The sequence below is a fragment of the Epinephelus fuscoguttatus genome, linkage group LG19 (genome assembly GCF_011397635.1).
Source record: "Epinephelus fuscoguttatus linkage group LG19, E.fuscoguttatus.final_Chr_v1".
Taxonomy (NCBI): domain Eukaryota; kingdom Metazoa; phylum Chordata; class Actinopteri; order Perciformes; family Serranidae; genus Epinephelus; species Epinephelus fuscoguttatus.
In genome coordinates this window covers 26886654-26899515 of record NC_064770.1, presented here as the reverse complement: position 1 = coordinate 26899515, position 12862 = coordinate 26886654, and the positions used below count along the sequence as shown (strand labels likewise).

General features: G+C 39.9%; 2 protein-coding genes across 3 annotated transcripts; both read right to left on the bottom strand.

The window, feature by feature from the left end:
* Positions 1-2522: 2522 nt before the first annotated feature.
* LOC125879252 (zona pellucida sperm-binding protein 3-like) lies at positions 2523-5993 on the bottom strand. Its single transcript, XM_049560996.1, has 8 exons — positions 5505-5993; positions 5314-5429; positions 5137-5234; positions 3780-3957; positions 3587-3704; positions 3388-3473; positions 2677-2780; positions 2523-2601 (listed from the first exon to the last, which is right to left on the bottom strand). The coding sequence occupies exons 1-8, from the start codon at positions 5889-5891 to the stop codon at positions 2543-2545; spliced, it is 1146 nt and encodes a 381-aa protein (XP_049416953.1). The 5' UTR covers positions 5892-5993; the 3' UTR covers positions 2523-2542.
* Positions 5994-7698: 1705 nt separating this feature from the next.
* On the bottom strand, positions 7699-11680 carry LOC125879251 (zona pellucida sperm-binding protein 3-like). 2 transcript variants are annotated; one of them, XM_049560995.1, is made up of 10 exons: positions 11238-11680; positions 11042-11157; positions 10863-10966; positions 10608-10782; positions 9132-9249; positions 8842-8924; positions 8577-8752; positions 8302-8463; positions 7973-8101; positions 7699-7898 (listed from the first exon to the last, which is right to left on the bottom strand). In XM_049560995.1, exons 1-10 carry the CDS (start codon positions 11607-11609, stop codon positions 7699-7701), a joined length of 1635 nt encoding a protein of 544 aa, XP_049416952.1. In that variant the 5' UTR covers positions 11610-11680. The 2 variants fall into 2 exon arrangements, with proteins under 2 accessions (XP_049416952.1, XP_049416951.1); XM_049560994.1 differs by having other exon boundaries at positions 7699-7902; positions 7974-8101.
* Between the last annotated feature and the right edge of the window lie 1182 nt (positions 11681-12862).

Below are 12862 nucleotides of genomic sequence, written 5' to 3'. Positions count from 1 at the left end.
AGTCTCCCAATTTTTAACCCTTTCTCCTGCCCTGCTGCCGATTGGTAATTTCTCCCACTCCCGATTTCATAGTGATGAGTCAAATTGGTGTTTCGTGTGTCGTAGTACCTGGCAACCCAACCCAAACAGCCCCACCTGAGGTGCTGTGCATGACTACGCACATTCAAGCTCATGTCCGTACCCAAGCTCGAGGTCGAACAACTGAAAATGAATGAAACAGCTCCCAAAAAGAAGTATGCATCGAAATTTCAGCCTGCTTAGTGCCAGAACTTCCCTTTTGTAGTCGCTAGCCACATCAGCAAGTACCACGAATTTGCAAGCTATGTCAGATTTTAGTGTGGAACATGGCGGGAAAAACGACGTTAGCAAACACACACAGGCATTGGAGGCACAGAGAGCAACTGCTCACATCGGCTCGTTCCTGCTGAGGTGTGTCGGAGGCTGATAAAATTACGAAGCATAATCCTTTCCACTTCTCAGTATTCATGTCTCATTTAAAAGAAAATTAAACAACCATCCCAAACTAATTTATAACCGTTAATATAGATAAAGACACAACAGTCTTAGACATTAACTATACAAACCCCGTCTCAACCAAGCCTAGATAAATAAACCAACCCATCAGAAACATTGAAATGCACAGAATTTTCAAAGTTGTATGAACACAATGTGTTTTTAGTCAAGATTGAAAACATCCTCAAAATGATGTTGATAGGTTAATGGTGTTTAAGCCTTGTAAGTCTTGAAAGCAGAGAGCCAGCCTTCTGAGCAGCTGTCTCCAATTAATTCCTCCTACTAGGACACCTTAACAGCTGACTTTTGAATGTCTTTGTCCAAAAGAGAGAATGAAAAACTTCAACGAAGAGTGCTCAAGTGGCCTGGTAGCTCAGGCTGTTATAGGACCAGTTGGAAGTCCTTAGGTTGAATGTTCAATCATGGTCCAGGGCAGCTGAACTGATGATGTAAATTCGGATTTCCTTTGGAGCACTGATTACATCAGGTTTGTGGCTGGATCTTGAAGATTTTTGAGCTTCAATCAAAGTGTATGAAGGGACTGTTAAACAGCCAGAGCTAGTCCACCTCACGCTTCTGTTGTGTTTCACGGAGCCTTTCACTCTGTCCTCTGGACAGCAGCCTTTAAAATTAATTGATCCTCAACGAGGATCAAACATTCAACTTAAGGACTTCCAAGCAGTCCTAACAGCCTGAGCTACCAGGCCAGAGCCACTTTGTCTGTGTTTCTTAGACACAACTTTCTCCTTCAGACCTCAGCTTGCAAAACAGACTGACTGTTCACCTGATAATTGAACCCCACTCCTCTAACCTTCAGACCGGTCCTCTATCTCCCTGAGCTAATGAACTGGAGACACTCACACATCCTTGAGGATTTTCTCTTGCTCCTTCAGACAAAGCATAAAACCTGAGTAAAACAGTGCCTTCGTACACTTTGACAGAAGCTCAAATATCTTGAAGGTCCAGCCACAAACTACCTGATGGAGTCAGTGCTCCAAAGAGAAATCAGAACTTGCATCGTCATACTGGTAGTTGACAGATCCCCAATGCATGGTATCTCTCCGTCTGGAGTTGTCTGAAAGATGATGAGTAAACCATCACCTTGATAACACCTTGTAACATTGATTTGTGCACTGAGCAATGTGCAATGTCACAGCACTTCAGAGACAACAACAGGGACTACAGGTGGAATGAACCTTAATGCAATTTCACTGTCAGTCAGTCCACATGAAAAACATGCATCTGCATCTGGACACAGCAGGCCACGTAGTTATCAAAGAAGATTCTCCCTCCTTTGTTGTAGAGCTCCACACTGCTCCCTCTGTATTCATTTGTTCTGTCAGCCTGTAAAACAGGAGCTATTTTTAAATTCTATGCAAACTAAGTGAATTAAGTTTCTTAAACTTTGCATAGAAGGCTTTGAGGCAATTTGTTCATGTCCAGCTGTCTCCATTTACAGTAACATCGGTGTTGGTGGTGGTTACACCATTAACATTCCCAATATTTGGGGCTGATACTTAACTGATTGCGTGAAGACGTTTTTATTGTAATCATGAATATTTAGTGCCCTCTGGTGGCCAAAGTGAGAAATTACATGTTAACTGGAGGTAATACTGTGTCCAGCTAAATGCTATGAGAGTGCTGTTATCCAGTGTGTCCACAAGAGGGCAGTGAACTCATGATTGTTAATAAGCAGGTCATGTTTGGCAAAACCAAATTGAGGTCGAGGAGTTTACCAGTTTCTAATTCTTAAAAGGACAGTTGTGTTGGTTAGTTATCCACTTATTACTGCTTTATAAATTACAAATCCGCTATAAATCTTCAAAATAAAAATAAAAAAAACACTGCTGTTTATAGAATGCAAGTAATAAAATCATCGAAAAGACACACTGAACTTCAATAATTCAGTATTTAAATGGACACTCTGACCTCAGGATGACTTTAAGCATGGTTTGTCACCATGCCAAGAAAATTTAAAAAAAGGACATAATTCAAATATTCACTGTTTGTCTGGATTTTTATTCTTTGTCTACTTGCTGGGGAAAACCATCACAGGGCCGAGAGTTACAGCTCCACATGCCACAATATCTGAAACACAGTGTTCATATTAGAGCATCTTATGAGACTTTACTCGTTATCAAACTCCAGTTAGGATCAACATACCTTTAGGGATCAGACGTCTCTGGCTTTTATTGTGGGTTGAAGAACTGTTGTAACAGGTACCGTCACAACATCCACAAACATCACTCCCATCCACATTTATCCATCTGATGAGAAAATATACTTAATTATTTTCATTGTAATACCTTCACAATTGGACTGTTTGCTTTAATGTACATGCAATAGACATTCTGTATTTGTGGTCTGGTATAATATTTGATTCCAAGACCTATAGTTTCTTGGTTTCTCTGCAGTTTCTCTATACTTGATATGCATTATTAAGAGAAATAAGTAATTTACCTAGGCTAATTTGGGTATAAAACATTCTCAACTTATTTTGTTGTTGATTTTTAAATTAAATTTTGCAGTGTAGTGTAAGCGAAACACTATAATTTATTTGATTTGTAATTAATAACTACATTTTTGGCTTTAATTTAAAGGCATTTACACTCAAATTTAATGTAGAAATTGCAGCATGGGTAATATAAACACACTCAAACACCCTTGCAGCTTAAAATCAGCACCTTAACAGTTTCAAAACTAAAATGCTGGGGTGCCAAATAATCAAAGACATCACGGTTCAAATACAGTTTTGAAGATCTATCTTTGTAAATGATCCTCTAAGTGTAGCATTAAAACTTTCCAAACCTGTACAAGGCTTTGTTTGGTAAAATAAGGACCTACAATACTCCCAAGAAAGAAAAAAAAAATCACCTTGAATGTACATAATTGCAGGCCTTGTTGGCTGGACTTCTCTTCCACATTTCAGAAGTCGCTTTCAGCTGGCAAGTGATAAATATCTAAAAAAAAAAAAAAAAGAAAAAAAAAGTAGGAGACCACAGAAATGTCATTATACAACCCCAGGAGCATTTCCAAACAGTTTGAAATCATACAGGTTATGAAAGTGTCTCACTGAGTTCCTTGAATCCTGGTAAAACAGGAAAGCATCAAGCTGCAGTTGAAGCGAAGAAGCTCTCGTCCTGGGTTGGAACACTGCATTGGAGCCTTCCTCTTTTGCATCAGTGAGGCACCTGACAAAATATTAGATTTTCATGTAAGTCCAAAGCTAGCTGGTTGTTTCATTCTGTGTCCTGAGCTACTTTTACCCATGGTTTTCAATTAAGTTGTATCTGGGGACTGATGTTGGGTCAGGTGACAGAGTGGCGACGCAGCTGTCGATGAAGAGTCGTCTTTGTCCTGCATCAGGACCAGTGTAAGAAGCCTCGAGGTGCAGGAGGTCTCCAAGGTAGAAGACACTGGAGAACTTCTCACCTTTCCAGTCATCTGTATGCAGACACAAACATTAGTACATGCAGTGGTGGGACATTTACTCAAGCACGAATTTGAGGTACTTGTACTGGCTTGAATATTGCTTTTGCATGTTACTGTGTACTTCTGCTCCACTACAGAATTACTTTAATTACTTTTCAGATTGCAGTTTTTCATACCTTTCATCTCCAGTGAAAACAAGTAGTAACTATATTATACACTGAACAGAAATATAAAGCAACACTCCCATTTTTCATGAGCTGAACTCAACTCAGGTCTAAAACATTTTCTATACACACAAAAGACCATTTCTCACAAATATTGTTCACAAATCTGTCTAAATCTGTGTTAGTGAGCACTTCTCCTTTGCCGAGATAATCCATCCCACCTCACAGGTGTGGCATATCAAGATGCTGATTGATGCTGATCAATGTATCAAAACTAGAATGTGTGTGATCTTATTTTAGTAAAGTATTAGTATAACAAAAAATGTCACAGTTGGAACTTGAATGCATTTTCTATGCTTTTTTGGACTGGTCTAAAAACGCCAAGTTCTGGTCATGTATAGTAAAAAAGTTGAGTACAGATCTGAAATGTATTATATGTAAAGATTCTGGAAAGTTTTTATCAGGACTGCCATCAAAACCAGGATTCTTAGTGTCTTGGAGATTTAAGGTGCTTCATAAAATTATTTTTCTGGCAAGAAAATGCAGAATATTTAAGAACAAAAAACATGTTGTCAACACAATTAAAATGTTGGGGGAGGGGGGGGTCATCCGATGGTTAGACTCCATGCCGAAATAAAAGGAAATGAAAGCAGCTAAATAAATGTATGACAGCCACTGAAATCACTTACCTGATCTAAGTAAATATGTATCTTTAAATTATTAATGTGTGTGTTATTATTTGACTATAAAGGCATCAGTGTAAACCCTCTCACCCCGTTTTTGTATTTCTTTCTATCTTATTTTATTACATTTAATATTTGCCATAGTATAGTATGTTGTTCAAAATCATGAAAAAAAGTCATAGTATAGTATGTCATCAAAATGTCGTAAAAACATTCATAGTACAGTATGTCAAAAAACAAAAAACACTGCGCTGTATTGCTACTTTCACTTTGGTAATGGATCTGAATACTTCTTCAACCACTGACTACACATGTACACTAATCAAGAAAGAACTGACACGTACCAGCCATCAGCTTTAGAGAGAAAGCAGCTGTGGAAGACTTTGCAGGAGTGGAGAGTGTCAGGGCTAACTGCTGAGAGTTACTGCTCACAGTGTGTGTCCTGTCCCAGAAAATTAACAAGTCAGCCATAAAGAAGTCACAGAACAGCTCCTCTGTACGAGACAATGATAAAATGTCACCTTTTATAGTGACAGGAAACAGGAACTACAGCATGGGTGACCCTTGTAATGCCATGGTAACGGGCAGCTGGTGAGATAATCAGCTTGTTTGAGTAGATCACAGAGTCGTCAGATATCTGGAGATGAAGTTAAACGTCAAAGTCAAAACTTTCAAACAGCCACAGATGTATCCATCATCATCAGCAACTTACAGTTAACTTGGAGCCACAGTCTTGCAGTCTGGCTTCAATGACATATTCAGCTTCACCAGCAGCAACAGCTCGGCACTGACTGCTCTGTGAATGCTCAGCTTCTCCCAAAAAAAGCTCCCCAACAGACACTGGACGTCCTTTTTCATACAGGTCAGCCTTTACCATAATGATCATGGTGCCTTCTGTGCATCGTACACGCACAGGGGAGCCGTCATTGAGTTGTGGTCCACTAATGTCTTCTGCATCAGCTCTTAATGTGGCAGATTTATATTCCCTTCCTTCAGCATCGATCAGGGGTCCACCTTTCAAACTTCGAATGGTATCTGCCACACCAAAAGCAAATGATATCAGCAGTGCCAGTGAGGCTGAGTGACCTGTGATTAGCATTTCACCCTTTTCTCATAACAACAGGACAAGACGCTATTTTAAATAAGATGCAGGGGATTCAAACACCTGAGACAGTCCTCCCAGTATCTCAAATACTTCCCAGTTCAGAGCAATCACATCACATGGAGAGGACAGCTGGAAGCAATTACTCATTAAGTGACGTGGGGGAATTAAAGGTGCAGTCGCACTGAGATACCTGCGTGTGATTGGCTCACACCCAACATTATGCTTCTTCCTTACTGAAATGGAGATGTGCTGAATTGTGGATCAATACTTGAATGTTGCCCCATATTTTCTTATTGTTGGCAACATTTTCAACATTTTCTTAAAGTATTTATTTCTTATTGCATGTAAGTTTCTATGAGTTTAACAGGTTCAGTGTCCCAGGAAGAGACCCCATCTTCCAAACTGCCTTTTTACCTAAAGAGCAAAGACAGATGGGATATTGCCACTACCACTGCATTTACACAATCTTTGAAATTTTGCTTGTTTTTTTCCCCAGTGCCCCAAAATAATAGTGATGATTACAAAATGTACAAAACTGGTCTCATGTAGCATCCTTATCTTCATGACTAGTGTGCGATTAATTTATTTTGCATGAGTTTTTATCAAAAGTTTTTTTTAAATAGTTTCTATGTAAACACAGGACACATTACTTCATATTGGATCTTAGTGCTTATCTATATTTCTATGGGAAATTATTTTTTTGCCCAATAACTATCTTCAATGTATTTTTAAAATATAAGTTTTATTAATACCTTGTCATATGGGATTTTTTTAAAAATAAATAGTTTTTATGAAAAAAAAAATTCTCAATAGCTTCAATGCAATCAATAAATGTATTAAAATACTGGAAACACAGGACACACCTCTTCATCTCTTCTGTAGGATTTTAGTGCTTTTTTGGTTTTGTTTTTTAAATATATTTTATAGCAAAAATCACAATTTTTATTTCAATAACTTCCATGAAATATAACCCAGGGCTTTAAATTTAATATATTAAATGTATCACTACATATGACAAACAGGACACACCACTTTATATGGGATTTTAGTGCTTTAGTGCCAATTTACATAATTATGTAAATTGAGGATTTAGTAAAATTCACATCTCTTTTCCCCAAAGCTTCCATGTAATATGATCCAGTGATTCAAAATCAATACCAGATATGACAAGACACTTGTCAATATTTATCAAGTTATGTTTGTTTGTTTGGTTTTTTTTTTTAAATCAATTTCCATGTAATGTGACCCAGTGACTGAAAAAACAAGTGTCTCACCACATAAGACACAAGAACACAGGAATTTCAGTGTCCATTTTATAGGACAATAATAATTGTAAATTCCTCAATGGTTTCCATGTAATGCAACCCCTGACTCAGTTTAATGCCCAAATGTATCACTACCACTCTCTGGTTTGTCTTAATCATACATCAGGCAGTCGTTTCCTCTTCGGTCTTGGAATCTCCTGTAGAATCGTCAAGTTCACCTTTGCTTTGTTTCCCTTAGCTGCACCTCATGGTTCTTTTAATTCTCACATTTCCATCACTACCCTGATATCTGAGAGCTTTGAATACAAAGCGGGGTTCACTCACTAATAAGCAGGATATTTTTCTAAAGAGACTGCTATTTGATAATGTCCAAACAGAAGCCCATGTCTTTTAAGTTGGCAGTGGTTTCATAAATCATATTACTAGTCATTGTGAACCATTCTAGGAATTAGTATGGAAAAAAGAAAAGAAACACAACTTTAGTACTCACACTGCACCATTAAAGAGTCAAAAGCAAATAAACATTTAATTGTTTATTATCTCTTTGGGTCATCTTCTGAAAAGTCAGAATCTGTTGCATTTGACGGTGTAGTCACATCCAAAGGAGACGGATCAGTGGGGCTGACGTCACTGATGGCCACTGTGCCATTATTGTCCAACACTGCTGCCTTTGTTTTCAAGCTGAGCTCAGGAGATACTTTTTCTAGATGTGGAGCAACTCTCTCAGCATCGCCATCTGTAATTAGATGAAGAATTTGAATGCTGCCATGACTTGACGTTTGATGTAAGAACTTGAGCGTTTCACGTTACCTGTTGTTGTTGTTGTTGTTGTTGTTGTTAGGTCTGTTCTGCTTTCAACATGTTTGTCCAGTTGAGATGTCTGAACCTCCACCTGGTCTGGTGTAGATGGTGAATCAGGGAGCAGCTCTTTACTCTCATCTAGGATAGAGAGACAATTTAGCATTTATTTCTCCAATTGACTTATTTCTTCCACATGTACTTTGCTCCTTATGGCAAATTTTGACACACAATATAAATGACAAAAATCTAATACAAGTCCCAGGCCAGTATTTTTACGTGAGGGGGGAAAAAAGTAACAGGCCCACATTGAAATCCATTAGTTAGTGTTTAACTCTTACCAACTCTTCTGTTGTTCACCCCACTCCTCCACTGGCTGCCATACAGTGCAGGTCTGCTGATTTTCTTGAGAACAGGAGGGAGGTCTTCCACAGGTATAGGCCCACTTTTCTGCATGCCTGGCAAGACCATCATTGGACCCACGCTTGCCTCCTTTTCCCACACTAACAGACAAACACAATACATCTTTACAGTGACACCATCTGCGACCAAGCTCAGCCGTTATTCCATGATACCCATTTATCATAAGATGTCCAGTTTCTTTAAGTGACCTTACCTGTATTGGTCTTCAGTGCGCTCCTCCAGAGGGCTTCAGGCTCATCTGGCTTCCCAAACCCACGAGGAGCAAACTTGCCAGGGCTACTCGGTTTACCGCTGGGTTGGCCAATTTCATTTTGGTTTTGGCTTTGACAATACCCACATAAGTATTCGTTACCATCAGCGGATCGCCATCTGAAGAGCAGTAAAAGCATTCAGCACACACTTCTTCATTAACCCTTTGTGTAATTTGATTTTAAAAATTCAGACTGGATGTCACGTGCCTTCCATTTACAAAAGTGCACGCCTTATTTAGTGCCTCTGCATCATTTACTGGTACAGCATTCAGGTGGCAGGTGATGTAGAGCTGTAAAAAAAAAAAAAAACAAAACCAAATGTGCAGTTATGACTTTAGTATTTCACTGCCGGAAAGATGGTCTTCTTTGAGAGATGAACAGCGAGATGTGGGCTATGATAAGATGGATATTTACACAAACATTATACAAAGCTGGTTGCCAGTCAGCAAAGTATCCCCTTTAAGCCAGTGTAAGAGTGTACTGACAGACGGTCTCACCTCTCCTCTGTCCTCATTATGAAACCTAAAGGCATCAATGACCACCTGGAGCTTGTCATCCTGTGACCTAGTTAGGAAGTGTGACCTTGAACCTGGAAGCTGGGAGTCAACCAAGCACCTGAAGGGGAGAGAAAAAACACAACTATTTTTGTACATGCCTTATGGTATAACAATTAAGCAATACACTCCAGTATAAGGGATCAAAATTGATGTAGAGATATCATCCATATTACTGCAAGCCTTTTCCCTTGGCAGTAAAATTGGATTCTGGGTAGAGTAGGCACCATTTTGACAACAGTTCAAGACAGAAATGTGGGTGTTATGCTACTGGTGGCCTATTGCCTATCAAATTTAAAATGCAGTCAACTGCGTATTTGCTCAGAATTAAGACCAGGAGCTGACTTTGTTGTGCTGTTTGTTTTACTATATAAATTATGTAATAGAACATGTAATTTCTGGACTGGGAGAAATATTGAAGTCTAGAAAATAACTAGAACAGGATTTTAAAAAAAAAAAAATTGCATATGCCCACTTTCTCCCCAGTTTCCTACCATTTTGATGCTCCAACATCTTAGTTTGTAACATAAATAAGGCAGCAGCTAAACTGTATCATATAAACTTGTCAGGCTAAAGAGTAACTAGCCTAGCTTAGCAGAGTAACTCATCTGTGCAGCCTCTGGCTCCTGTGGAATTTAAGTGGTTGTGACTAAGCAATCTTTCAAATAAATGTATTTACTTGAACATTAACTTATAAAACTAGCTTGTTAGTTCATGAGCACGAGCTGACACACATTTTGTTTGTCAATGGCATTTGTCCTGCACCCTTAAATTGCCCAAACAGTTCCGTTAGTCTTTTAGGTTTTATGTGAGGACTGACAAAGACCTGCCTTAAGGTTTAACAAGTGACGTTACAGTTTGGTTAATACGGTATGCAGCCCACTGAATGTGCAGTGGTGTTTCTCCTGCTGGCGCCGCCTACGAGTTACCGCTCGGCTTACAGACATTATGTGGTAATGTCAGATTTTTAAAAGAAAAAAAAAAAAAAAAAAAAAAATCTTGGCTCAAGGAAAGTTTTACAAATATAAAACAAACCCTGGATCAAAAATTCCTGAAGAAAAAGTCAGAACTGACCTTATTTGCAGTTCCGGGTGTCCTGTCAGTTTTACAGACGTCTTTTACAATGGGGAAAATGGTTTTTGGGCCACAGGGGGCTTTTTTGCTGCAATGCCACAAGCGGGCAGTGGGGAAAATGGAAGCAGCTGAGCTGCTTTCCTGGGGGCCAGGTCTCAAATGCCAACTCAAGTGACATCACATGAGGCAATTTCAGTTTCAACACAGCTCCCATTGGAGCCACAAAATGCACTTTTTAAAACATATGCAGCAATACCTCAACTCCTGTAAACAAACCAACATGTTAAAAAAAAAAAAAAAAAAAGTCAATCATTTATCGTCAAGTTGCAGCTTTCAAGCGCTTACCCATTTTCAATGAAGACGTATCTGGGAACAGAGTAAATGTCTGGGTTAAGTGTCGCCACACAGCTGCTCAGAAACACTCGGAGCCCCATGTGGTTTCCAACTCTGACTGAGGCTTCGATGCTGATGGGCTCACCAAGGTGATACACATTAGAGCTTCTTTCATACAGCCAGTCATCTGCAGAAAAGGGGGGGGGGGGGGGAATAAATAGCAAAAGCAAATAAAGACAAATCACAACGAGAAGTGAACAAACCCACTTGTCATGATTCTCAAATTAAAGTCCAAGGCTTCCACTGCAGACTGGGTGGATGTGAAGGGGATCCATGTAGGCATGAGTGAAGAACTGGACAAGCTGTACTTCCTAAAAAACAGAAAAGCATTTTAGAAAGTGATACATCTAGAGATCTTTAGGAAAGTTTATTTTAAAAAGGCAGACCTTTCATAGTGACACTCAATTGGAATTACAGCCTCATCCATCCGAACCACCCCGTCTGGAGAGACCACAGGAGAGTATATGAGGAGGTTTGTATAAACCAGAGAGTCCTCAGTCATCTGTGGAGAGCAGAGGAGAGTGTTTGCTCAGAACTGGAAGTTATAATGTAAAATAAATGCCTGCATTGCAATAATCTTACCCAGTGTTTGGTGCCGCAGTCCACAAGTCCAACAATGATTCTGTACTCATCTCCTGAAGACGTTGTAGGCCTACAATAATCATTGTACTCCACTCCAAGGCGTAACTCATCACCATTAACAGGCGCTCCAACTCCAAACATGTCGGCCTTGATGACAATCTCCAACGAGTCCGGATGGCAGGTCACCCTGACCGTATTCACCTGCTCTCGCTCCTCAGCCACAACCTTTTGTTGCTCAGGGTGTCTGGAGCTCTCTGTGATCTGAGGACTTTGAAACGACGCATGCTGCGCGTAATGTGTGGATGGAAGAGCAAAAGAGGATCTGACACACAGTCCAAGTAGGAGGTTCAGCCAAAAACACAACAGCTCCATGAATATTAAAACAGCAGACTGGTGCAGAATGCAAACACTCCTCCTGTCTGACCCACTCAGCAGCACACCAGTCTGAGCAGTGGAGCATTTTAAACTTCCAGTCAGCCTCATCAGAGCAGCACTGCACACCTGAGACCAATCAACTTCTGATTGGTTCCACACTCTGTGACACTCAAGGCAAAAGTCTGATCCATGTGAGATTTAGGGGGATTTCAACTTATGTTTGAAAACACACAGATATTTGCTTCATAGCTTTTTTTTTTGGAAACATACAGTACAGGCCAAAAGTTTGGACACACCTTCTCATTCAATGCGTTTTCTTTATTTTCATGACTATTTACATTGTAGATTCTCACTGAAGGCATCAAAACTATGAATGAACACATGTGGAGTTATGTACTTAACAAAAAAGGTGAAATAACTGAAAACATGTTTTATATTCTAGTTTCTTCAAAATAGCCACCCTTTGCTCTGATTACTGCTTTGCACACTCTTGGCATTCTCTCCATGAGCTTCAAGAGGTAGTCACCTGAAATGGTTTCCACTTCACAGGTGTGCCTTATCAGGGTTAATTAGTGGAATTTCTTGCTTTATCAATGGGGTTGGGACCATCAGTTGTGTTGTGCAGAAGTCAGGTTAATACACAGCCGACAGCCCTATTGGACAACTGTTAAAATTCATATTATGGCAAGAACCAATCAGCTAACTAAAGAAAAACGAGTGGCCATCATTACTTTAAGAAATGAAGGTCAGTCAGTCCGGAAAATTGCAAAAACTTTAAATGTGCCCCCAAGTGGAGTCGCAAAAACCTTCAAGCGCTACAGCGAAACTGGCACACATGAGGACCGACCCAGGAAAGGAAGACCAAGAGTCACCTCTGCCTCTGAGGATAAGTTCATCCGAGTCACCAGCCTCAGAAATCGCAAGTTAACAGCAGCTCAGATCAGAGACCGGATGAATGCCACACAGAGTTCTAGCAGCAGACCCATCTCTAGAACAACTGTTAAGAGGAGACTGCGCGAATCAGGCCTTCATGGTCAAATAGCTGCTAGGAAACCACTGCTAAGGAGAGGCAACAAGCAGAAGAGATTTGTTTGGGCCAAGAAACACAAGGAATGGACATTAGACCAGTGGAAATCTGTGCTTTGGTCTGATGAGTCCAAATTTGAGATCTTTGGTTCCAACCGCCGTGTCTTTGTGAGACACAGAAAAGGTGAACGGATGGATTCCACATGCCTGGTTCCCACTGTGAA